The sequence below is a fragment of the Melopsittacus undulatus genome, chromosome 12 (genome assembly GCF_012275295.1).
Source record: "Melopsittacus undulatus isolate bMelUnd1 chromosome 12, bMelUnd1.mat.Z, whole genome shotgun sequence".
In the NCBI taxonomy this organism is placed as follows: domain Eukaryota; kingdom Metazoa; phylum Chordata; class Aves; order Psittaciformes; family Psittaculidae; genus Melopsittacus; species Melopsittacus undulatus.
In genome coordinates, this window is record NC_047538.1 from 21,967,373 (window position 1) to 21,994,203 (window position 26,831).

General features: G+C 42.0%; 1 protein-coding gene across 1 annotated transcript in view; it reads left to right on the plus strand.

Moving 5' to 3' along the window:
• TMEM132B (transmembrane protein 132B) overlaps positions 1-23,304 on the plus strand; it is a 232,750-nt gene extending 209,446 nt beyond the window's left edge. The window contains exons 6-9 of the mRNA XM_034068450.1: positions 8,238-8,443; positions 15,454-15,727; positions 17,071-17,262; positions 18,041-23,304. Coding sequence (XP_033924341.1) covers positions 8,238-8,443; positions 15,454-15,727; positions 17,071-17,262; positions 18,041-19,195 — 1,827 coding nt within the window. The 3' untranslated portion in view covers positions 19,196-23,304. The remainder of the gene's footprint in view (positions 1-8,237; positions 8,444-15,453; positions 15,728-17,070; positions 17,263-18,040) is intronic.
• The last annotated feature ends 3,527 nt before the right edge of the window (positions 23,305-26,831 follow it).

The window sequence follows — 26,831 nt, forward strand, 5'->3', positions numbered from 1 at the left end:
TCTTAAATTTCAGTCACAGGGATTAGAGCCATGAATCATGAACACTAAGTTTACTTAGTACACAGAAGATTGCTTTTAAAGCCCATTATCTTACAGAGAACTTCAGTGGAACTGAAGTGTGTTACATCTGCCTGGGTGTTTTCCCCTCTTACTTCTCTCAATGATGCGTAAATTATTCTGTCAGCCTATAACCCCATTTGTGTAACTCAAGTGGGGAAAAGGAGAGGAAGAAAACCCCCCCTTTGGTTTATAGCTCAAACACATGTGTTAGCTTCACCTAATGAACAGCTCTTACAGACCAGGTTCAGTGTTTGCAGTTAGTATTGGTGCAAGAAAGAGCTGGCACCATATGCTCTGGTTTCACCAGATAAACAACTCTTAAGCCCTTCTGGGATACCAGCTTATGAGTGCGAAGAAGTGTTGATACTTACTTAAACTAAGAAGTGCTGGTAATGCCTGATGTGTAGAAGTTTAAGGATCAAATACTTAAGCAAGAGACACCTCAGACAACCGTGTGCTTAGTATTTGTGCTGGTGAGAGAGCCTTCATCTCAGTGTAAGAATGAAGATGTCTGTCTAGAGATAAGCATGCCTGTCTGGGAAGGATGCAAGCCTAGGAGAGGCTCTGCATCACAGTGACAAGGCAAGTAGAAGCCATGCTGACTTGAATACTAGATTGCTTAAAAGAAACAGATACTTATGGAGTAAGAATGGGACTGACACAATTCTGATTGCAAATGGTGATGATAAAAATCAGTGGGGAGAGCAGAAACAGTAACTTTGAATTCTGACAGAATTCCTCAGCTTGATTCCCATAGAAAGGATGCAATTAAAAGCTCATCTGATTAGCAAAGGGACTTGGTATGTGGTGCAGAGCACATTTTGGCAGCCACCATGTACTGCTATTAGCTGCCCCCAGTTGCTATCAGTATTCACGCTACATAATCAATAAGAAGGCAACGCCAGAGCATCTGCCCTTCCCAGCTGCACTGCTCTGTGGAGGCACAGCGGTTGTTATCCAGTCTGGAAGCACACCCACCTTCTTTGGCCCTTCCCTTTCAACCTGTGCATCCGCCAAGCTCCCATCTCCAGCAGGAACGCCCCTGTGCTGCAGGCTGGGAGTGAATGGGAGCAGCTGCTGTGCACCTGGGATGTGATCCTGGCGGAGCTCATGTGTTGTTTCACCGTTCTGCATAGATCAACAGTTTCTGAATGGTGCACACTTCATTCAGTGCAGCAGGTTTTACATCCTCATTGTACACTCACGGATCACTGCACCTCTAAGCCGTGGCAATTGTCTCTTTTGTTACACCAAAATGTTAATGTCTTCCACACTGTCCTTCCCTCTAGTTCAGTGTCTTTCAATAGGGGTTAAAAGGTAAAAACACTCTAAAATACCGATTCACATCATTACAAGCTATATGTAGTCTCATCTCCCTCCTCCCCCAGTATCCTGCTTCTCTCATCAGCAGTGTTAAATAGTGACATCTATGGAGAAAATGAGCAGAGGCTTCTTCAATAAAACAAACGGGTACCACTAACTATCGTACTAATTGCTGCAGAGCTGCTGTTAAAGTGGTCTCATGTTGTCCACATGGAGCTCTGTGCATCTGTGTAACTGATCATCCCCTCTACAAGCCTGTTGCTCATACCATCATCTTTTTGTGGTTCCTTGAACCCTCAGCACCTCAGTTTGTCTGTTTCTCCTATCCTGTGCTTTCCTCGACAAAAGCTTTTCCTTTCAATCTTATTCCTAACTCCCCTTCATTGACTTCAGAGCTGAGCATAAATTACATTATAAACTTGTATTTTGTACCAGTGCCATAAGTAGCCTTCAGGAGGTCTTCAAACACAGGTACGGATATTGCCATTAGCTGCAACGTTCTGTGCAGCAAACTGTGGTAATGGGGCTTGCTTTTAGGGACCTGAGCCACATGTGGGGTGGGCTGAGTGCTGAAGTATTTGGGCTCCCAACAGCTCCTCACTTACTTTCAAAGTGATTGTCAGATTGCATGTTTATCTCCACTTAATTCAACTGGATTGCCTTCAGCAGGTGGGGGGGTGGGATACTGATATTCCTATTTGTAAGTATAGCTGTTGGACTGCATTGAATCACACCCTTTGGATACAGTTTCTGTGTAACACTGTTATTCACTGATAAGATGAAAAGCAAACAGGTAGGGAACACATGGGAAGGCGAATACTTGACTTAAGCTCTTGCTGTTGTTTCTGAATAGGAAACCAGCCTTAGAATAATAGCTCTAGGGATTCCTATAGCCAACACTTAGATCTGAAAGCACAGCAGCTGTTGCAGAGAACAGTACCTGGAGAACTGGTTAGCCAATAAAGACAGATTAATGTGAAAAGAATGTTTCAAAAATGCTTCCAAGACAAATCTGCACATGTCTGAAATTAAAAGGGAATAAAACTTGAGTTTCAGCATCACATCATTGGCCATCTTTTACTCTGCATATGCTTAATCTACCACTTGCCTCAAATTGCTTGGAGACAATATCTGCAGACCCCAGTACATGTAATTAGCTGGGGCAGGGGGAAACAGAACTATTGCCAGAATTAACTGCATAGAAAGATCCTGTTCTGGATGGGTGATGTCTCCTCCCCAGTGTCTCTGCCACACAAGCCCAGGATGTTGTTCTGGGGCAGAATTGTAATTCAACTATGGCCAATTAGTTTTAACTTTAAAAGGGAAACAACATATAATGACAATCTGTACTTTTATGTTATCACTTGACACGTGCATATGGGCGAATACTGTGCACAACAGTAATTAACACATCATGAACATAACATGAAGTTACAGCCAAAACAAAGAACTCTGACATTTTCTAGACTACTACCAGGCGTAATTCTGAATTTAAATCAAATCAGCATTTCTTAGCTGAAAAGGGCTTGGAAAAACCCTTGTTTATTTGTTGTAAGACATGAGGCATGTCCTCCCATCCCTTTGTTAGTTTAGGAGAGATCCAGCAGTGGCTTTGGGCAGTGTGTAGTGCAGAAGGGATGGGAGCCAGGGAGCACAGAGGCTGTCTGAAAGGGAGAAAGAAGAGGACAGGGAAGAAGAATAATCATCCTCTTTGTCTTCAGCCGTTACCCAAACACTGAGCCAGATTCCTCAGGGTCAGGAGGTAATTTCAGACTGTGCTTCTAAAGGAAACGTGTAGCAAAAATAATGTACAAAATTATCCAAGGCAGATGAAAGGGTCTGAGGTAGCTCAGCAAGTACTTCCCTAATGGGCTAAAAAGACAATGCTGCAGAAAAGGAAGGAAAGCTTCAGGAAATACCACAAAATTACAGTTTTAAGATTCTTGTGATAATGAGCCATTTACTGTAGGCACCATTCACTTTAAAATCTTGTTACAATTGTTCTCTTTAAAGCCTCAGCCACAATAATGAGACTTTGCACCCCTACACCTTCATTGTGCTCTGTTCCCCTGACCTCTTCTAAACACCCGTGATTTGCTGGTCTGTCGTCATTCCCTCCTCTTCCACAGGGACTCTGGGTGGCTCTGCACCAGACCATACTGTGGGCTCCTTCTCCAGTGCTGGGACTGGAATTAAGGTTGGGTTTTGCTGCTGAAAAAACCAAAACAGGGTTACAAGACTGAAGAGGCTGCTCATCTGTCCTGTTAAATGTGAGAGTCTTTAAATGCAAGTACCTCTAAACTTCAGCAGAAATACCCCTGTAAAGGCCAGTCCTGCTGAGTTACTGGTGGAGGATCTTTAGGAAGCAAGTATAAATGGGACCTCTTTCCAAGGGTGATTTTGAACTTCAAATTTAAGTCATTTGGGCACCTGACTAGATAACCAAATAGCTGTAGCACTCAGCTGAAGAGACCATCTGTTAGACCCAGTTCTGATACACACTGGGTGTGCTGCCTCAGTTTCCTCTGGGTTGTTAAAATAACAACATCCTTTTGGGTTTTGCATGTCAAAAATTCACACATGAAAAGTGCCATAGGACAGTTTGTACTTGGTATCACTGCTGCATCCACTTAGTCACTGCTGCTTCATACCAAGTGAAACAAGAAGAATGAATTCCTTTTGGGTAGCATTTTTTCCTTGTACATTCATTGTACGTGTTCATACAGACCATTCATGTAAGTGTCAGCGAGAAGTGTATGAGGGTGAAAAAAGATGAAGCTGGAGGTGAGGCCTGTGCTGGGAAAATGCCCACATGGCAGGGCTCTCCCGAAGCCTTCGTGCTCTCTCTGCTGTGGAGAGATGCCAGGTGGGCATTCAGCAGCAAGCTCTGTTTAACCAACAGACTCCTCAGCGGACAGCAGCCAGGAGGAGTGTGAGTGCTTGTTCAGTCTCCCGCAAGCTGAGGGTAGGGTACGAGCTTTGGAATACAACCTGCATGTAAAGAAGAACCACGCAGCAGGCGGTAGTTACTTGTTTCTTGTCAGTTCCCATTCCCTCTATTTTACCTGCTCACTCAAAGGGTGTATAAACCTTTGCTGACCTGACCATTGAATGCTTTCCCAATTACTGTTTTGGACCGCTAGCTACTTTTGTACTGGATTAGTCTAAACTGAGGAGGCCGTGACAGGCTGTAGAGGGCCAATTGTGCTTTTTACAATTACTTGTGGGGATTGGATCCAACCACCTGCTCCAGAGCCTGGAGAGGTTAATTGCAGCTCTCTTCTCTTGACCCGCATACCAGAGCACATCCCAGCCATGCTGCCCTCCTGGCTGCAACCTGTCTCAAATAGCACTTCCCCATTTAGTCAGGCAGCTGACAATGGATGGTGACAGACTGCTTTAAACAGGCTTGCTCTCTGCATTCTAGATGAGAGGGTGGCAGCCTCAGTTTTTCCTGAGTCCTCTCACTGTGTAGTGTTTGCAGGAGGGATTTGTGTTTGCAGCATTTCCCCTCTCTCTTCAAAAGCAGCAGCTCAAAAGAAATCTGTGTTAAGTTACTGCTGATGTAACTCTGCCTGTGTCAGCTTGCTCCATGGTGAACCTGAGCGCTTCCTGCTGCAGACAGAAGGGATCTCAAGGATCATCTGGCCCAACATTTCTAGACAAAGCATGACCTCAACTAGATAACAGAGGCTTCCTCAGGTGAGCTTTAGTCTAGCCCAAATGGTTAACAGTGGTCATGGCTTCCCATACTTCCTCAAGGACTCATGATTTTCCTTTAAATTCTTTGGTTTGCTTGTACCTAACAGAGCAAACCTGTATTCCAGATACAGAACTGAAAGAACAATGTATCTCTTTAAGTTTTCTCATCAAGGTTGGGTTATTTTCTGAAGATACACTTAAGTGGACCACAAGCTCTGAACTCTACACAAGGCTGCTGGGTGAACTTGTGGAGTGTAGTTATATATCCTGATTTCTACTTACCTCTTGGTCAGTATAGAAATGACTGAATGGCTCTCTCTAGACATTTAATCTATGAAATTTGTAAGCCTAGCCTGATGTTTTTACAGCTACAATTAAAGTCCATCTTTCAGTTCCCTAATTTAGCACCTTTCTCGCCTGCTGGCAAGACTAGAACATTTTAAATAGCAAGAAGAGAATCTAAGCTATTAGCTGCTGTCATGTCAGATATTGGTTATTCCCCTGATCCAATCTTGATGTTTATCCCTCCCCTCTTTGAGTTTTGGTAATTATTTCTGTCTTGTATTAATTTTCACAAAACTCCCTAGGTGCAGACTTTATGATTTAGAATCTCAACCGCTCATTCAATTAATGGGCTTGCTTAATGTGCTTAAACTTTCCAGAGACACTTATGACACATTATGAGGGGGAAAGAAGGGTTCTGAGGTTCATTTGTGGATCTCCAGGGCCTGGAGTCCATTTTAAGCTATTTATCAGATAACTGGGTTGTCCTGGGTTCAGCAGTAGCAGTCATTTTTTTTCTCCTTAGTAGCTGGTGCAGTGCTGTGGTTTTGACTTTCAGCCTGGGAACAGTGCTGATAACACCGATGTTTTCAGTTAGTGCTCAAATGTTTAGACTGACCAAGGACTTTGTGACTCTCATGCTCTGCCGGGGAGGAGGGGAAGCCAGGAATAAGCAGACAGGATACCTGAGCCAAACTAGCCAAAGAGGTATTCCATACCACAGCACATCATGCCCAGGATGTAACTGGGAGTTACCCAGAAGGGCTAGGGGACCACAGGGTTGGACTTAGGTATCGGTCAGGTGAGGTGGGGCAAGTTATTGGTCAGCGGGTGGTGAGGTGTTGTATTCTCTTCCCTTGTTATTTCCTTTATCAGTATTATTATTGGTGGCAGCAGTGGGTTTGTGTTATACCTTAGTTACTGAACTGTTCTTATCTCAACCTGTGGGAGCTACATTCTTTCGATTCTCCTCCCCATCCTTCTGGGAGTGGGGGGAAAAAAGGGGGGGAGTGAGTGAACAAGCTGCGTGGTGGGGCTTAAACCATGACATGGATTTATTTGTTATTGCTTTTATATTCCTGTACTCACTAAGCAGTTCTGTGGCAGGAGCATCTCTCCAGAAGGGTGACGTGGTTTCCTCTGCCCCATCCCTGGCTTGGTCCCTTTGCAAACAAGTCATTGATTGTAGTTTCAGTTCATTGATTAGGATCCAAGAAGCTGATCTGGAAATGGCAAATGTGGAAGTGCAGCTCTTTTACTTTATATATGGGTATTGCATGTGGAGGGAAAAACACAGGACAGTGAGCTTTTCTAACCAGATTCTCAAAGCATTGACAGTATTTTTAGCAAAGCTATTACCTAACACTAAGCAGCACAGGAGAGTTATGTTAATTGTACAGTGGTGTTAGCAAAGGGACCATCTGAAAGGTGTGGCTGCCTGGTCTCACTAGGTGTGCAACAGTCAACGTTCAGTGGGTATATACCAGCTGGTACAGTGTTTCCCAAAAGGTTCTGCTTCTGTCCTTGATAGTAGAAGTTGACATGATAGTGCACCTCAAGTGTTGTTCATCTAACGGCTATATACCATGATGGAGCTTGAGAGAGAAATGATGTTATTCTGAGATTAAAAGCAGAACAAAACTTAGATTTCAAAGTCAGATGTGAAGTGAGGACTGACTCTGGGGAACAAAATAGGCGGCTACACAGTTGCTGTAATTCTTTGGGCTCAGTAACCCCTAATTCCTGTTAATACCAGAAAAGATTTGAGGAACCTTTGCAGAGCAAAAACCAACCTGTGTTTCAGCATGTTCCCACTGAAGCCTACAGGAGCTACCTCAGTAATTCCAGTAAACTGGATTTTAATCACCAGCTTAGCCAGAATCTCTTCAGATCTGAGTCCCAGTGCATTATACCACATGACACAGAACAGCCCTGACAAGAACAAAGTCCACTGCAGTAACACAGCTACATCTTGTAAGCCATGGTTTTAAAAGATTAAAACCACAGTTCATGGACCCTGATGGAGACTATCACCTCTCTCTCGCTTTGAAGCAGAATGCAAACCTTTACACAGATCCGAATACATGTATAGATGCACGTATGTACGTACTTATATCTACAAACATGTTATATATTAATCTAAATGTATTATGTATAATGTAAAGGTATAAAACCCATACCTCCTGAAGCAGTTCTGTCCTTCCAGGATGCAGGTCAAACACATAGCTATGTCATGGTCTTTACATAAACAGGATCTGTGCTCAGGACCTCGATCTTGTGCCAGAGGATCCCTGGAACCAAGAGGGTTCATTGAGTTGTAGTTTAGAGCCCACGTGCTAGTTCTGGCAGTAATTCTGGATGCTGACACAAAGCAACTACAGATACATTTTGTTAAAACAGTTACTGAGAAGTTCTAAAAATTAATGCTTGTGCTGCACTTGTGCTCCTGAGCCATGAGGGGATCTTTGTCTTTCAGTGTTCTGTGCTCAAGGAAAAGAAATGGATTCTGTTTTATGGTCCTGAGTCAGTCTTTTTCTTACTAACATATGGCCCCATTTTTTCCACGTTCTTTAAGCAAGTTGTAGACATAAACTTTGATGCACATGGAGTTTGATTCATGAACAGTTTAATTTGCCTCGTATAAAAGATTCATATAGGTTATATAACATCCGTAGTTTGAGTAGTATCCATTGAGGAAAGCAGAACTGATTCCCTGGGGTCCATTTATCACTGTTTGCTACTAATTAGGAAACTGAGAATGCAGTATGCATGGCTCACATTATCAGTGTTGTCTCTGGACTGATGCATCATTCCTTGGGCTTCCTCAGGAACTTTTATTCATTTCCTAATGATTTCTTTTTTCTTTGAAGGTTTCTGACAGCTGTGACTCCATCTTCGTTAATGGCAAGGAAATGAAAAGTAAAGTGGATACTATTGTTAACTTCACTTACCAGCATTTTACCACCCAATTAGAAGTGACTGTCTGGGTTCCCAGGCTCCCGCTGCAGATCGAGATCTCTGATACAGAGCTCAGCCAGATCAAAGGCTGGAGGATACCCGTCACCTCCAATAAAAGGTACGCTTCCAGCATTGGCACTGTCCACATACATGCTCGTGGCCTCCGGTGTAGAACACAACACATTTGTAGAGTGTTTCTTAGAATCTAAACTCCTTTTTGAACTTTGGCTTTAGTCAGTCTTGGCCTTCCTTAAGACATCCAACAACAGTACCATTAGGCTGTGTTTTATCCTGATCCGTGTCGTCAGTGGCTTTGCCTGGAGCATTAAGGGATTCCACACAATCTCAGGAAATTGTATCATAACTGCAATGTGCAAATCTGAAGACAAGGACTTGGACCTCACCCACTGCTGTGTAACTCATGTGTGTGATATTCAATATGGCTGGTGCTCAAGGTTCTGCTTACAGTGCTAAATGAAACAGGGAGAAACAGGGATAGGGAGAAACAGGGAGTGAGGTCACTGGGAACTGCCAGGGCAGCTGGATTAGATGCTCTTTCAAGGTCCCTTCCAACCTAAACCGTCCTATGATTCTGGAGCTTTGGATGACTGTTCAGTCTCTGTAGTTACAGCAGACCTGGCTGAAGCATCACTTAGCACATCCGAACTAGGTAAAAATACATTCATGTTCCTATTGAAGCTTGTACTCTGATGAGCAGATTCTTCCAGGACAAATGTGGACGGGGAAGAAGGTGTGTTAGGGGGGTAGGGGAAGCAGGGATTTTGAGCTCTGTTCCCATTATTCCCTCATGAAAATACCCATCATTTGCAAGATTAAGAACTTCCAGTAATACTGCTACATTGGTGGCTTTCAGGCTAAGTTGAAAAATGCTACCAGAGAACAAGGCATGACACCAGCTCAGATTTATAATACAGTGAAAAAGCATTTCTGGCAGCAGTAAGTGCAGTGCTAAACACCAAGGCAGTTCTTGCTGAAGCACTCGCTCTGCCCAAGAGAAAAGCTCAGCTATTGAAGAGCCTTAAAGAGCCCAAACAGGCATCAATGTACTAGAATTACCTAATACTTTATGAAGGCATAAAACTAAGGGTAGTAGGACAGAATTTACCAGACATTCAGATACTGAACTCCAGAGAAGGGGACTGACTTACTTCTGTTCTATGGGGACATTTCTGGAAGTGACAGAAGAGGTGATGAGGATCTGGCACAAAAGAAATGTGTTTGCTTCTGTGGTAAAGGCAGAGTTGCCACTTGTGGCAGGGAGAGATGTGCTGGGTGGCAGATGAACGTATCCTGGCTGCTTAAAGTTTCGCTTACTTAACTTATCATTGTCTGCCTGTAATGTGTCCAGCACTGCAACACTCCCTTAGGTGCAGCTCCTGGAAAACCAGTGGGGATTTTGTTGAGCAAATATCTGCAGGATTAGGCTGTTGCTGCTTATTACAGGAGTGAACTTTGAGCAGCAAGCTCAGTGAGTTAGACATTCAGCTGTGCTTAACAGTCATGGACATTCTGACTTTAAGCCCATTACATGCAGTGCTAGAAATTTACCCCCTGGTGTCTACTTCTGATTTATTTGGCCAGCTGAAATAAAGATAATGGTCTGAGAGTCTGCTCTGTTTGCAAGCTGGCAAGCAGGGCGGGTTTGCTGCTGCTCAGATTGCATGGGAACTGCTGGCACATCCTCAGCAAGCCTTCCCATGGAGGGTGGAAGAGAAAGGGTGGCCCCGTCTCACCCCCCAGGACCTGCAGCTGGGGGGTTATGACGCTGCTGTCCGCAGTCCAGGCCCATTGCAATGGGAAAGGTTTCAACTAGAAATAAATTATCTCTTGGTTTATGGAACATTCATGGGGATTCTTTTTAACTTTGGGGAGCTGTTCTAAATCAATAGGTAGTGTAGGACTAGCATCAGTAGTGCTCACTCTGACATTTGCTTTGTACCAAAGGTTTTTACATTTCCTTTATTTTTAGATTTGGATGGGTTTTAGCTGAGATTTAGTGGCTTTTCTTGTTCTTTTTTCCAATTTTTTTATTTTTCTCTTAACTTTTTTCTTGAATCCTCTTTCAGTGATGCAGCCAGAAGGCCACACTCACTTACTCTGAGCAATGCTTCAGCCTTCGTATGCCTGCCCAGCATGTGTCATATAGTGTTAGTGCTGTGCAGTGAGAAGGTTGTCTTGTGTGATACCTGAGAATAGGCTTGAAAGAGGGGATAGGGCCTTAATCTTATTTAAACCTCCACATACAAGCATTTCCCAGCAGGTATGGTTGCCATAGCATTGTATAGCTTCAACTTCACATAGAGCCATATACAGAAGGTAACGTTTTTGAGCATTCCTTACAGGGGTTGTGCAGACACTTCCTCAACCCCTGAACACTGCTCGATCTCCCCTGGTTCCCCCGCTATTTCCTTCCCACATGCTCAGTGTAGCTGCACTGGTTCAGTTGTCAGAGGGGCTGAGCCAGATGGCAAAATATAACTGGGTTTACAATAATCTTGTAAATGTTTTTATTGGTGCTGTCAACAAAAGAAACGCGTGTGAAACTTGTGTCCCAGCATGGCTGTTCTTCATCTGAATATAACAGCTTCTGTTGCAGACCTGAAAAGTGTTTATATGCCTCAAAACACATCTGTTCTTCCCAATGATGTTTGTTGAGCTAATAAAACGTATTGCTTCTCTCTCTAAACCCTGCCATGTCTGTAATGGTAAAATACATGTGATTACAGACATTCTGGCTTACCTAACTTCCTGAGTGATTGCCACAAAGCAATGAAAAAGGGTTTTTCCAAGTTTGACAAATGCCCTGTGCCCGGCTCAGTTTGAACTGTGGCTTCTCACCTGGTCTGAACTGCTGTAAGAGCAGGAACTTCCTGGAGGAATAGAAAGAGCAAAAGTAGAAAACAGGGACAAACCCAGTCTCTCCTATGTAAGAGCAGTAATGCAGTTTAGCATATCAGTCTGTAAGTATATGGCAAACCTTTGCTTATTGTCCAGAGGAGAACTTGATCTATGGTGTGTGCTACTGCAGATGTGAATGGCCTCCCTTGCCAGATGAAAGTTGGATGAGCTCATGACTAATGCATGGGCTGTGGTCCTTGAGCTAGCTCAGGCTAACAGAAACCCTGCAACAGGCTGCCCAGCAGCCTCAGCAAACGAAAAGTGTAGATTTAAACTGAAGTCTAATATAAGAGGGTAGAAGAGGCCCAAGCAGACTCTGCTGGTCTAAGAACATTTTGATTCCTCATGTATCTGTAATTACCTCCTCCTTGAAGTTCCTGCACTAGCAGCTGTATGCACATGCATTTATGTGGGTGAGTGGCTTCCACTTGCATTAATAGCAGTTGTATGGCTAAAGGCTCACATAACAAGCTGGAAATGTAAGTAAATATTTGCAACTGGGAGCAGGCAGTTTTCATGATGCTCCCAGGGAGGCAGCTACATCACAGTGGCTGTGGTAAAGCCATTACTGTGTCAGGTAACTCAAGAGTAGCAACAGCCCTGAAAACCTTGAGAACAGAGTTAAAAGAGATGTGGTATTGCTTATGAATGGCAGTCTGTTGCAGTAATGGTTACTTAGGTGGTAGCTTTGTTTTGGTCTTGCGCAGTACTAGAGACCAAACCAGGGAAGTAAGCCTAAGTTAAATGCAGGAAAAACCAAACTGCTTCAGGTAAACCTCTGTGTGACTGCTGCCACTCAAAAACGAAGCCATAACTGCAGGTGAATTAAGTGAAACCAGATTCAGATCATTCCATTTGTCAGTAACATCCACATAATGCTTGAACATGCTGTAAATTCCCTCCTTTACTTAACTGACTCTAATGACCTATGGAGATAAGGCCATAGAGATGTTTGTAAACAGGCAGAGGTATTTTCAAGGCATGTAAAAGTACCAAACTGTGTTTCTTCTTGAACTGTGGCTGGAAGTATTTGCAACTTATTCCTGTAGCTTCCACTAAATCAACTTTCAGAGGCTTGTATTCCATGTCCAAAATTACCTTTCCCCCCCCCCAATTAGAAGTGTTGCAATTGTTTTTTAAATACACACCTCTTTAATGAGTATTTAAATTCAAAACCAGCAAAGCTGATTTTGTAACAGAAAATTGGCATCTGGCCCAAGAATGTGATGCTTGGTTTGAGAGTGGTGGAAATTAAAAGAGACATACTTAAACTGCTCACAGACAGCGTCTATAATGTAAAGTTGACAGATCACTGATTAGATCAGTGCTTGCAGGCACCCTTGTAACAGGGCTGCTGTTGTAACTCAGCTCTCTGGCAAAGGCTTTCTCTGTGGGAAATGTAAATTAAATGTAATTCTGGCAACACTGGCTCACTGCAAAAAATCTGCCAAACAGGAAGAAATGGGATAAGAAGGATTCTGAGAGATGTCCAGAGCTGACCTTAGAGATGACCAAGGCGGGGAGAAGCACAGTGTGCAGCAAGAGCTTATATTCATGAGGAAAAGAAAACGAGCTCCCTGCTTTAATGAAGGATTTTAAGCCTACTGAAAACACTGTAACAAGTTTAAGACTCTAAAGGGAATTATGCAGTTCAGTGGATCTCAAAACATTTTGTTGTGCCCATGGAGACAAAACACTGAAGTGCTGTGATTACTGACTCAGGATTTGTGGCTTTGAAGTAGAAATCGATACAATTTGTTTAACTAAGAACTGGAGTTGGTACCTGGTGATGCAGCTTGCAAAGCTTGTACTGAAAACTCAAACCTCCCTCTTCACTTTGCACTGGTGTAAGAAAGCGCTGTGCCCATTCCATGCTTTAGGGATGCTTTTCCACAGTTACAGGCAATCAAACCCATGTATTTCTAAGGAGAATTGTACAGATACAAACACTTAGAAATGTTTCTGCAATGAAATTGAGCCCTTACCTTTGTTTGTTAGAGGTAACACAAGGAAAGAGTTGGTCCTGAATCATCTTTTTGTGGTTGGTAGTACTGGCTGACCCAGTCTTCAGCCTGCTAAGACAGGCAGAAGCCTTTATGGAACATCCCTTGCCTCTGGTTGTTCTTCCCACAACCCAAATTGAGCTGTATGGGACTGGGACTGACGAACTCTTTCCCTTGAAGTTGCTTTGAGTGTATTTCCTCTTGAACACAAGTCCTGTACTCCTTACCTGAACAGTTGCTGTGCATTTTTCTCCACTCTGCACAGGTACGAATGTCACTGTCTCTATTGCTAAAAAAGGGTTAAAGCCACAGATCTAGGCACTAAAGCTGGTTTTCAAAAAGTCTGTGGTTATCGGAGCTGGGTTATGGTTTAGATGGGCTGAAGAGGGTCAGAATACAGGAGTTAGAAGTGGGAATGTTAAGGAGTTCATAAAGTGTAAGCATCACAGGCCAAAAGCAGTCAAAGCAGCCATGGGCCACATAAGCTCTATGAATATTCCCTTCCTGGATATTCCCTTCCTCTCTTTTGCTGCCTGGTTCAGTTCATAGCCCAGACTGACCCTTGTGTGGGGAATGAGAGAACAATTGAATTTTCCTGAACTACCCAGCAAGTCCAGTTCTGAAAGATTATTTTTTGTGTGTGTGTAAATAAATTCCGGTTTAGGATCCTGGGTTCTTTTCTTAATAATTCAATGTTATTCAGTGACGTTTCATTCAGTGACTAATGATGGGCACTGTTCTGCACACACAGAACCAAAAAGGCCGTACCAAATACCATTTACTTTAGGCCAAATATATATATTCAGCTACCAAGTGGTGCATTGAAAATGTATTTTCAGTGTATTAGATTGTGTAACACCAGCACTTTCGATCATTTTGAAGAGAACAAGGGCTTTTCTTAGTTATGTTTTCAGCTGACTGTTTGCCAGCTTCGTCATAAAGCAATTTATAACACAAGCAATTCTGGTTTATAATAGTTTTTCATAGCTAGTATTTCAAAGGAGAAGATAAAGGGATACAATAAACACAAAACTACTTCCCCAAAATACTGTGAAAAATAAGAGGCTTACCCTGAGTTTCTCACCCTTGCTATAGAGGTGGCTTCAGGCTCAATAAATAAGTAAAGGAGGAAGACAAATTATTTCTGAGCAATGAATTCCACAGCATGGGGCATAATGAGTGAAAGTGTAACCCCCTAGTTCATAATACCTGACGTGACAGAGGCAAGAGAATCCATGTGTTTGTCCCAAGGAATAAACAATAGCACACAAGAAAAGAATTGATGGGAAATGGGGTTTTAAACCAGACAAAGCTCTGTGAGGTGTGACAGCACAGCTGCAAGGTACAGATCACTGAGCTGCCTTATAGAAGTTTTATGGGAAGTTGTTAGGTTGTCATGGGTTGTATTTTGCAGAGGGGGACTGGTAGTCAGGAAACATGAAAGTGTCTAATGCTGCTGTTGTTTCTGTGGGGTGAGTGGTAGCCTCAGCACTCTGCATGGTGTAATCCAAGTAACTCATGTCTCGAGTGGAAGCTCCTTTTGTGGTCATTACCTGACTAAATATACCAGACACTTGCATGAACTGTGTAAGATTTAAGGTGAAATAGTGTACTTCTCAAATGCAGAAGGCTTAATGAACCAATGAGCTACACATGTGGGATAAGGTGTGGTGGCATTACCTAAAGCAGGGAATCCTGAATGTGTTACAAGGATTTTGAAGACAGGAGGAAGGTGATACAAATGTTATGGGCAAAGGTGGAGGAAAGGATGCTAAAACATCTTCTCCCATCCCTGTTGAGCTGCCACAGGGCTTTGTTCCCAAACTGCCCTCTTAAAACACTTCACGTTGCTTTCCTCAGCCCTGTGCAGGATTTGGCTGCCGCTTGCAGACACAGTGAACAAGCAGTGGTGCCACTGAAATGTCAGCCATAGCAAATGTATTTTCAGGTTGCTGGGAGGCCCCACTCAAACAAGGAATTCATTAACAGAAGTGACAGCAGCTTTTAAATTGTACAGCACAGAGAAGCTGTAGAAGCATCCCACCCAGATGTAGTAACCTACCCATCCAAAAGCTGGTTTCCTATTTTTCACACAGCAGCAGATGATAACCGCATCAATCTAACTGAAAACACTGTGCAACTGAAGCACTGTAGTGTTGTAGGGAGATCATGGTGATGCAGATAACAAACCTGGATCTATTTACAGGCCTACCCGTGACAGTGAGGATGAAGAGGATGATGAGAAAAAAGGGAAAGGTTGTACCCTCCAGTATCAGCATGCCATGGTGCGAGTCCTCACGCAGTTTGTAGCTGAATCCTCTGAGTTTGGAGGCCACCTGACCTATATGCTGGGCTCTGAGTGGCAGTTTGACATCACTGACCTTGTGGCTGAGTTCATGAAGGTGGAAGAACCCAGGATTGCTAAGCTTCAAGATGGCCGAGTTCTGGTTGGTCGTGAGCATGGCATCACCACGGTTCAGGTACAGCCCATGATGTATCTGCAGCTTCCACAGAGGGAGTTCTGGATGCACACACACACAGTAGATAGCTTAGAAAAATAACTGTTTTCAGGAAAAAAGTAATAAGCTGATAAAAACGTATGTGCTGAGCATAAAAGGAAGTTTGGGTTTTCATTACTTCCATAAAATACCTTTAGGTGAATCCTGATGGAATTTATCCACATTAATGTGACAAGCAACACAGTGAGATTTTCTGAACAGTGAAACGGGTTCCATGCTGCACATACCTAACTCCTTTAAGTGGGACCTTGTGAACTTAACTGTTGGGGAGTTTTACCAAAGCTGTACATGCATCTTTATATGCTTAAATATCTTTGAAAAATTAGTCCCATTATGTTCACAAAATGGGCACAAAAATAACTTTCAGAAATCTTTCAGTGTTCAGGATCACTGCCTGTCTCTGTCTAACTTCATAGGTATTTCTTAGTCAAACTAAAGGAATACAAGCACTGGTGCTCTTCTTAACTGCAAACACCCGTAATGTTCCTGTCACACTAGGTTTCCTTTGTAGTCAGCACAAAGGAACAGGTACTTCTGGAGCTCAGCTCCTTTCAGCCTAAAACAAACATCACAGAGAGGTCAAGAGATTTCTGCCCTTAGCAAGCATCTTTCATTCCGGTGACTACAAGAGAGCAGCAGGCAGCAAGCTCTGATGCAGGGAGCGGCGCTGGGGATTTCTCATGTTAGCCAGATCACATCTCCAATATTTTGGGCTTGAACCAGCTGTTTCTGGCATCAGCAGAAAGATGACTGTTTCTTTCTAAGCATGTTAGAAACAAGGTCTTAAAACAAACTGATAGGACTGTGTTGGCTTTGAAAAATGCAGATGGGCACCCAGTGGGATATTCAAAGTCCTCTTTCATTTCATTCAGGTCCTCCATCCCTACAAAGGCATCAGGCCAAGTTCCTATCAATCAGCCAGGCTTTGTATACTTACTTATTCCCTTACTGAGATTCAGTGTTGATCAGTGTCTTACACTACACCTCATGCTAAACTGCATTCACAGGGAGCTTTATCCCCCCCACAAAAATGACTTTTCTAAACCAGATCCATTTAATCTATACTCCACAGTTGAGCTGAAGTTGCAATTTTGAAACGATTGGTTGTTTTATTAAATTATTTTTGTAAGTAAAGTAATTTAGCAGCAAATAAGTGTAAAGTCCTGGGGGAAACATCGATTATAGCTTATGCATGGATGTGACAACCCCAAGATTAATACAAAGTACTGGGCCGATTAGAGTCTAATGTTGCTTTAAAGAAGTTAGTTGCTGTTTCAGGCAAGATATTTGCTTTCTCTTTCAAGGTTCTGTCACCCCTTTCTGATTCCATCCTGGCAGAGAAGACAGTGATCGTTCTAGATGACCGTGTAACCATTACAGATCTAGGCGTACAACTAGTCTCAGGCTTGTCCATCTCCTTACAAATCAGCAAAGGAAGCAAGAGAGCTATCATTTCTACCACCTCTGCATATGATATTCTTCATACTCCAAAACAGGTATGATCCAAACTAGTATCTAGAATTAATTTTGTACATCTTTTTCATTGTATTTATCATAGAATTGAGATTCTAGATCCCTACAGAAAATGTAACTATCTTTTTAACACTAGCAATCTGCAGTAAGACTTGCTCTGGTCAAAACAGCCTTAAAAATGGTATTTTTGCAAGTGTTTGTTAGTTCCCAGAAAAGGCTATAATCACTTTTGTGTATTTTGTGTAATCTTTTGTGTTTGAAAGTGACAACAGAAAATTTGGAATACAGCCTTCAGATGTGTTCTTAATGTAAACTGTTTCAATGGGCTGAATGGGAACAGCATTCCAACACGTAACAGTTCTGCATGTTGTATTAAAACTGGCACTAGAACTGCAGTACTACAGAAATTCCCTATTGTAAGTCCTTTATAAAGTTAATTAACCAGGACTTTGGATATATTCATTATTTGGATTATTTTCACCACGAGGCTCTGGCATTCAAATGAGGCTCCTCAGTTCAGACTGACAAAACCCTACATATTTGTCATCACCTTTTATTACATTTAGATGGCTGTCTTTGGTAGTCCCTGAAAATGAGAGAGTAAGTGGTTCAGAGAACACAGCTCTGTAAGAACAAAATGAGGAGCAAAGCAGATGGTTTTAGTTTCTTTTTGACAAAAACCCCACAAACCAATGTTAAACTGTGTAATTATTTTGCCAGTGTCAAACAGATGTAAATATCTGAGTCCTGATCTGTGCCCTCTTACCTGTCTCTTTCCCACATTTTGCCTTCTCCCTGCAGGAAGCCATAGTCAGTGTGTGGATTCTGTTTAGCGATGGCTCAGTGACACCTTTAGATATCTATGACTCCAAGGACTTCTCGATCACCGTCACCTCACTGGATGAGATGGTAGTGTCCACACACCAAAACCTGCAGTCCAGATGGCCTGTGGTGGTGGCAGAAGGGGATGGGCAAGGACCTCTGATTAAAATTGAAATGATCATCAGTGAGCCATGCCAGAAGACAAAGCGGAAGAGCATTCTGGCTGTTGGGAAAGGAAATGTCAAAGTGAAGTTTGGGCAAAAAGATTCTGACCAAAAAGGAAGCACTAATGACATTGATGAGACAGATAGAGATTTTAAAAGCCATGCAATCAATTCTATTGAGAAACCTGCTGAACAAGACAGGACAGTACAAGAGTGGTTCAAAAACCATGAGGACATGTCCAGTCATGAGGACAATGCAAACAAAAGCACAACTTTCATGTATCCCATTGATCAGGAGTCCCTGGAGGATGGTCAGCTCCAAAATAACCCAACCGCCTTCACAGGTTTCCCTGTGCAGGTAGAAATACCAGGAGAAAACAATCCCAGTGATCTCACATTGACTTCAAGAGGATTAACAGATCTGGAGATTGGCATGTATGCTCTGCTGTGTGTTTTCTGCTTAGCAATCTTGGTCTTCTTGATCAACTGTGTGGCATTTGCTTGGAAGTACAGGCATAAAAGGTTTGCTGTGAGTGAGCAAGGCAATATCCCCCATTCCCATGATTGGGTCTGGCTTGGAAATGAGGTTGAACTGCTGGAAAACACAGTTGACATTTCGCTCCCATCAGAGGAGTGCACTACCATGATTGACAGAGGAATGCAGTTTGAAGAAAGCAACTTTCTCCTTAATGGGAGCTCTCAGAAGACTCTTCATAATCATATCCTCAGATCTTCTGAGTACCTTTGTGAAAAAGAAGTTAAAAGTGAACCTATAAATCCTTCTGGGCCAAAGCAGAAGCGAGTAAAGTTCACTTCATATACAACGATACTGCCAGAGGATGGAGGCCCCTACACCAATTCAATTCTATTTGACAGTGATGATAATATTAAATGGGTATGCCAAGATATGAATCTTGGTGATTCCAAGGAACTTAGGGACTATATGGAAAGACTGCAAGACAATATGTAAAACTACTTTCTTATGTTTGTAATCACCTTTATGCCTTCTGTTTATGGATGGTGGAGCAGTCAGTCCAGTCAGCAATAGGAACAAGACAGCCCAACTTTGGAGTTACTGAGATGATAATCTGATATCACTGAGCAGGTACAAGAGGCTGGCTGAGTTAAACCTGTTTCACCACAAACCAGGATGTGCCCCTAAAACAGCTACCTGTAGGTGTTGGAGGTGTCACACACTATGGCTGTTTTTGTATACTGCCTGGTACTAGCAAAATGCTAATACAACTACGCTCAGACTCAGAGGAGACTTCATTGTTTGTCATCTCTCATGATAAATGGTAAATCAGAAAAGAAAGGGATACTTGTTTGCATTGATTTTTCTAGCTGTCGTCCTTTGTAAAGCACAGTAGACATTTCTTGCTTACAGCCTGAAACGAGGCTTACATTAAAAGGGATCTGAATGAATCTAATGTTATTGCCTATGTGCAATGCAGCCAAGTAGTCGTCTTATTTTTTACAGATATAAACCCCCCATGTGGTTAATTTCTTTTCCTAATGTTTATGAATATTATTTGACTTACTTAGGACACATGAAATATTTTCTTTGGAGGTTTTTTTTGGTTGTACCAAAGTGTAGTACGGTAATATTTATAATGATTTAAGTTTGCTGTTCATCTGCATCAGCCCCTAGAGATACCTCTTTCATCACCAGTTATCTTTCTCCTTTTCTTATGGGTACATGGGTCGTTAGTATTTGAAACATAGAAAGGTATTAGAACTCTTACTGGGAAAGGGTTGTATCTTCTTACAGGGAAATGTAAATACAATAATAAACCCTGGAAAATAAAAACCAAGGAGTAACACTGGGTTTACTTTTGTCATTGCTATTGTGAAAAAGTAACCTACAACAGAAGAGCCCATACTTCAAGGGAAAATGCTTTCCTGAAACAGCAGCAGGGTTGACAATAAGCAGCATCATCAGAATAAGAAAGTCACATGTGGCATTGAAATGCAGAGAATAGGAAGGATATTTCCTAGCAAGCAAAAGCTTGCAGTCAGTGTTGCTCTGCACCAATTAGGACACCAGTTGTAGAGTTCAGCAGGATAAAGAAGTCCATGCTCAACAGTTAATGTCCAGACCTAGTCTAAAACATCTCTGACTGTAAGGACACTAAAAACTTTACACCACTTTACTTCATTAAAGAAGGGAAGAAGGAAAGAAAAGACACGCTGGGCACATTACAAAGTGACTGACTATCCTCAAGTTTAATAAGGGAAATATGCTGGAGATTCAAAGCTCCATTTCATATGCATTACATGTATTTTTGTTCCTTAAGGATGACTCAAATAAGTTGAAAATCACAGTTAAAAAAACTGAATCTACATAATGCTCAACAAAAACAATAAAGCACATGTTCTTGTGATGGATCCTGTGCGATAAACACAAGATCCAAATTACAACTGCCTTACATAACTTAGTTCCCATCTTTAGGTAGATCGGGACAGGATTTGAATTCTATAATTCAGTTCTGCTATTAGAACAGACCAGACCACCTTAACCATGGGAAATCCTGCACTTGCAGCCTAATCCATAACTGGGAACAGGTTTAATGTAACTGCTGCAAAGTACAAGAATTTTAATGGTGAGTCTAGAAAGTGAGAACATCAGGCTTAGCTAAGTGATGAGAGACTTACGTTTGCTGGCACTGAAACTGCATAGTGAGGGGATGGCATCTGTTATAATCTAATTTTAAGCAGAGAAAATAATAGAGCACAGAGATACTTCTGTTTCATAAGGGATGCAGCACGTGTGCATCAAATGAAGTCTTGGGTTGTTTAACAAATGTTCCCTCCTCCTTAAATGATCCAGACCTCATAAGGAAATATTAATTCCTACGATGAACCTTATTACTATCAACATAAAAATCCCTTCTTTGAGTTCAACATCTCTTTCCATCACATTATTTTGTATGTGGCCCAACCATAAAGCAGAGTATTGTCTGCACAACAGTAAGTGAGTATAAATCAACCACAAATAAGTTTAGTCTGGAAATCAGAGGGAACAGCTTGCTGATGGCAGTTGCAGAGGGCAAAACACAGAGCTATTTTCCTGAGCGCATACCATCAGTTCACCAGTGGAACTGTGATCTCACAGCGGTGTATGGGTTCAGTACACCTGCAGATGCTGACCTCTTCCTGTCAGTGCCTCAGAGGCACACAATAAATGGACACCTTTGTTGGTGTGCTGAGCTGCTCTTTGACTCATTAACAGCTAATGGAAACCAACCATTTTATTTACATAGTCAGGAAATTCTCAAGGACCATGACTTGAAAGACTGAAGATCATCACTAAGTCAGAGTGCTCACCACTGTCACATTGGTGTGTCCTTGAACTTGTACCTAAGGCCCAGCCCCTGCTTGTACCTACCAGTGGCTGTACATTGAGGCTGCACACTTAAGTACCTGGAGGAAGGGCAGCCCTGTGTGCAGCATGGACATTGCTAGAAGCCACCAGACTCTGTCAACAAGGAGAAAACAAAACCCCTGCAACTGCAGCTCAAATAGCCTTTCTTTTTTGGTTTGGTTTTTTACATCACATGTTGGGACATGCAAGTTCTTACATGGAAAATGGCAATACAAAAATCAAAAGAAGCAAGAATTCTATTCTTGGTAATTACACCAGTAAAGCAGAGTTATTCTGGACTCATGCTGCTTTAAGAACTTTGCTACTTATAAAATTGAAAATGATTTAGATGAACAAATTCAATACAAACCATGGTTCTGAGCTGATCAGTCCTTTCAAAATTAAACAGCTTTAATTTCAAAATTGTGACATACTTGAAGTAAATTTAATTTAAAATTATTTTAAAGGCCCTCACAATTTTCTGATTCACCTGAACTTTTTTCAATTCCTCTTTTAAAATCAAGTATTCATGGAATATATAATATTTCTTTCTGCTGTTAAATGAACAGCATTTATACATTGATAAAAGAATCTGTGCTTTCGAGCGTGCAAAGCAAAGGCTGGCACATATGCTCAACATGTGCCATGTGTATGTATGTATGCAGGAAACTAGGACTGTCTAAAAGAGCAAATCCAAACTACACTGACAGATTAATTAGTATCATGCTTCAGTAGGTGCCCAGAGCAGCAACACCTCTAATTCACTACTGAACAAACCCAGCATGTCTTACTTACGGCAGGTCTAGAGAAGATGCTGTGCGCCAGCTGTTGAGGAAGGACAGCGTGCACTATCAGCGCACAGACCAGGAGACACCCAAGCAAAGACTGGATTAATGGAACACAGGGAGTTTGCAAACCTTAAAGCTGATGCCAGACATCACCTCTAGTAATGAGAGTGAGTGATTTATGGCAGCTGCACAGTGGCATAAGAACAGAGAAGCCAGTAATTGTCACCTGTGCAGGTTTTCTTTCAGTTGGCCATCACTCACAGCCCAGCTCCATGTGACTTGTCTCTGCCTTCTTCCCCAGTCAAGCAAGAACTTACTTAGGAAACCAGGGCCCTGCTCTCCTCTTGACGTAGAACCATACACATTAATGTTTTGAGCTGCTGTTTCTTAATTCATACTGGGGAATGTACAAGAAAATCTTACAGCCATACAACACAGTACAAACAGTCCATTATTCAATGGAACCCCTGTATTTCAAGGTAGAGTACCCTATGAATGAAATAACAGCTTTTTATAGCAGATATACTCTTTTCTGAAATATAAATCATGTGCACTACATTGAAATACACTATTGTGTATTGTGAAATGCATACATTAACTGCTGAATCTATAACACTGAATATGTATATACATCACGCCCAAGGTATTTATACAATATAATAAGTCTTAGATGTATAACATAATGAATTCTGTTCAAAATAAACTGTAAGTTAAGACAATGAAAGATAACTTTTATATCTGTGTAATTTGTATGCTGATTAAGTTATTCAAGCCTCAGTTTTAATCTTTAAATGTGCTCTTAAAAATCCTTATTTTCTATAGGCAGATGTCTGAAATAAAGACTTCACTCTTCAGTAAAGAAGCAACTGAAAGTCTGTGAAAGAAACAGATTCTGCTGGAGAAATAAACATCATGTTCATGGTTTTCTAACACTGACTAAACCATTCCCCGTTTATACCGGTCAGGGTGCTCTGCTGGTTGGGTGGAGGGAGATGTGTACCTACAGCGCGAACAGTCGGTTGGCAGGATCACCAGCAGGTGGAATGAATGCTCGTGTGCCTCCTTGCTCAAAGCAACACAAATCACCCGATTACACAGTCCAAGGGTTTCACCCAACCTTCCTGGCAAATGGTGTCCCAGCCCTCTCTTCCTGCAGTGACTGATCCCTTCCCAGCACCAAACATAAGGAACAAATGACCACTGGCTTGCAGAGAACAGCAGAGAGGTATCTCTGTATTCAAAGCTAACAAATTTCACCCATGTGTGACTCATCGTATGTCAAGTATTTGACTCAGGGTTCTGAATTTCCTTACCTTCCCATTAGTACCAGTCTCAAAATCATTAAGTGACCACTGCCCTCATCACAAGGGCTGTAGGACAGGAGCTTGCTAATGTCAAAACAGGAAATTGAGCCTCAGATTTGAGCTTTTGCTCAAGGTTTCGGAGGGGGTTGCAGAACCAGAAACACAAACTCCAGAAACCTCCCAGGGTGACTGGGCCTCCCACAGACAATACAGTGCCAACAGCATTCAGGAGGGGACTCCATCGCTGGGGCATGTTTGAGAGCTAACTGTTCAATCTCCCTGCAAAGGTATGGGCTGCTCTTGTGCGAGGGGGAGCAATTCAACATCACCTGAATGATTTAATGATCACTATTGCCATTTCTCAAGTACTGAGTTGTGGTTTTATATAAAGTCAATTAAATGAGTGGATTGAAAACTGTAATTTAAGAAGTGCCTCAGAGTACCTAAACTTTAATGTGCATCAGACACCAATTCCATTAGGTCACCACAACAGTAAAATAAACATTTTTCATAAAGGACACTCTTTCTGTACTGGCAGTTATATTTGGTCCCTGTTTGACCCTTATAGTGACACTCTTCCCCTTAACAGCATCTGACTAAAGAGATGCCAGTAGATCTACTTACACTGCAATAGTCTGTTTGGTATAATGAAAGGGATCAGACTATGAGCTTTTACAGAAAAACAGTCTTTGCAGTTGTACTTTATACACACACACACAACTGTTCAAAACAACTACTGTATATGTAAATTTTTACTACCTCTGTGTGTGTGCTATGTAATGGAAAATAATTACCTGCATTCACCTGGAAAAAAACAGCCCAACAAATACAACTCTTTTGTCTCCCAAAAAGAGTCAGCCCTCAGGATTTGGCAGGGAGAAGGCCCACACAGAGAGCACAGATTAAACAGGCAACATCCCGGAGGCTGTCTCAGCTGAAACTCCCACTGGTCTTGTTAGGAGCTGGACTGAGGCAGGACCAGACAATTGCCATTCAGGTCTGGAGCCTGAGAGGTTGGCAATGTCCTCATGTCACACAAACTGAACCCAATTGGTAGTGCCTCCAGCCAGTACCAAGCAATGCCACATGACACATTGCAATACATGGTATTCATGGAGCTGAAGCTATTAATTCTACACCCTCCCGATCTACCCTCAAATTTTACCCCTCAATTATTTCCTGTGCTGAATTAGCACAAGAGCAGAAGTTACAGTGAGTAGGAGATACTCTTTGTCCCACTGGAATCGTGATGGCTTTAGCTATGATCAGGATTCTCTGGTATTCCAGGTGTTGCTACCAGGCAAACCAAAGCCCACAACAGTTGTACTGCCCAAAACCTGACCCAACTCATTCTATGCATAAAAATTCTATGTATAAAAAAGTCCTCCTGATTATTGTTCCACACTTCTTTTTCTCTGAGTATATGTGCAAGTGGACTTCAGAGTATTTTGTTCATAGAGTGAAACTTGTACTGTGTAAAATGGATTTTTTAGGTTTTGCTTTTTTAAACAGTTCTAGGTTAAAATGGAAAAATGTCCATTAGAATGCATACTAATTCTTACTGGGAAGGGATCCATACATTATGCACACCACACTGATTTAGATATCACACAAAATACACCATCTGGGCACAAGTCTAGTGGATTCATGTCAAGTCTGGTTTAATGTCAGACCTCACCTCTGAAGTTTGCTTTATAGTTGAAGTTCATGGTCTGTAATCTTTGCAGTGACTCTCTCATCATAGCAAACACCACTATCATGGAAGGTGTTTTAACTACCCAGAAGCTTGAGTTAATTGTATCTTCTTTAAAACAAACAAAACCCTAAACCCCCCATAACAGAAGATGCTCTCTGAAAAAGCACGAGGTGGCATTACTGTTCATGAGGAATTAGTAACTTATTAAAACATTCAAAAAATTACAACATATATAAAAAGATGTCACTTACTATACTGCAGGCTATAAATCAACCTTTCACTTGAGGTAAAATACTCCTGCTTCCATGGAAAATGAATTTTGACAATTACTTTTATTTCCAATAGCTAGATTAAGAGCATGTTGTATTATCAGTTTAATACACTTCTGGTATACAGCAAGAGGTCAGGGTCAATACCCAGACAAGCAGACAAACTATGTAAAAAGCCACCTACCTAGTGCAAGGAAACTGAACTACAGAACTAGTAACTCTGCCTAATCATAACTAAGCATTTGTTAATGTTTCCCCTTGCTTTATTTAAACTGGGTACAGGTGTCTCTTTTAATTCCAGGGACAGTAGATAAGACATATTGATACCACTTAATACTACGCTACATGCATACATACGGCATCACTACTGGTATTTAGCTGACAGCACTAAATTGGCCAATTTAAGTGAAAATGTTGTAGGATCTTTAAAAAAAAGATTAAAAACATTCAAATCACTCACTTTCAAAAGGCTGATTTACACAGTCAGGCTGCAAGAATGTCAGTTACAAGAATCTCTTTTTCTAGGGGAGTTTAGCAAGGACTAAAGAGATTGATACAAACCAAGCAAAATGAAGAACTTTATCCAAAGCCAGAGAATGTTCATTCCATTGACATCAGTTGCTGACTAGAAGGGGTCAGCTGGAATCCCACCTACTCTGCTGGAAGTACAAAAGGCTGCTATGTTGTAAACACTGAAGAGGAAAGATGCTGGTACTGCTGCCCCCTGACCTTACCTAAGCCCGCCTGCAGAACAAGAGAAGGAGGCTGCACAAATGGCAAACACAGCCATGCTGTGCTCTTTTTGACTCATAACCTGAAACAGGAAAGGGGCAAGGGCTCAGCAGGGGCTGGGAGAAATCAGACACTGCCGAAATACCATGAGGTTGAAAATACCCATCATACTGTGTATGCTGCCTGTGTTGACTCTCGATTAGTGGTAGCCCACTGCAGAAGAAGGTTGCTCAAGTCCTTTTCTGGCTTTAAACCATCTCTAATGCATCACTCTAACTTAGCAAATTGTTTAAAAGCATCAAAGCACACATCACCAAAATACACACTAGCAAAAGATTTCAGGCTTTTGGGGTTTATGCCAGGAGAAGCTGAGCACGTAACTTAAGCCATTTAATTTGCTGCCTCACAAAAGCTGTATTCCTCTAGATAAGCTTTCTAAAAGCCAAAGTTTCT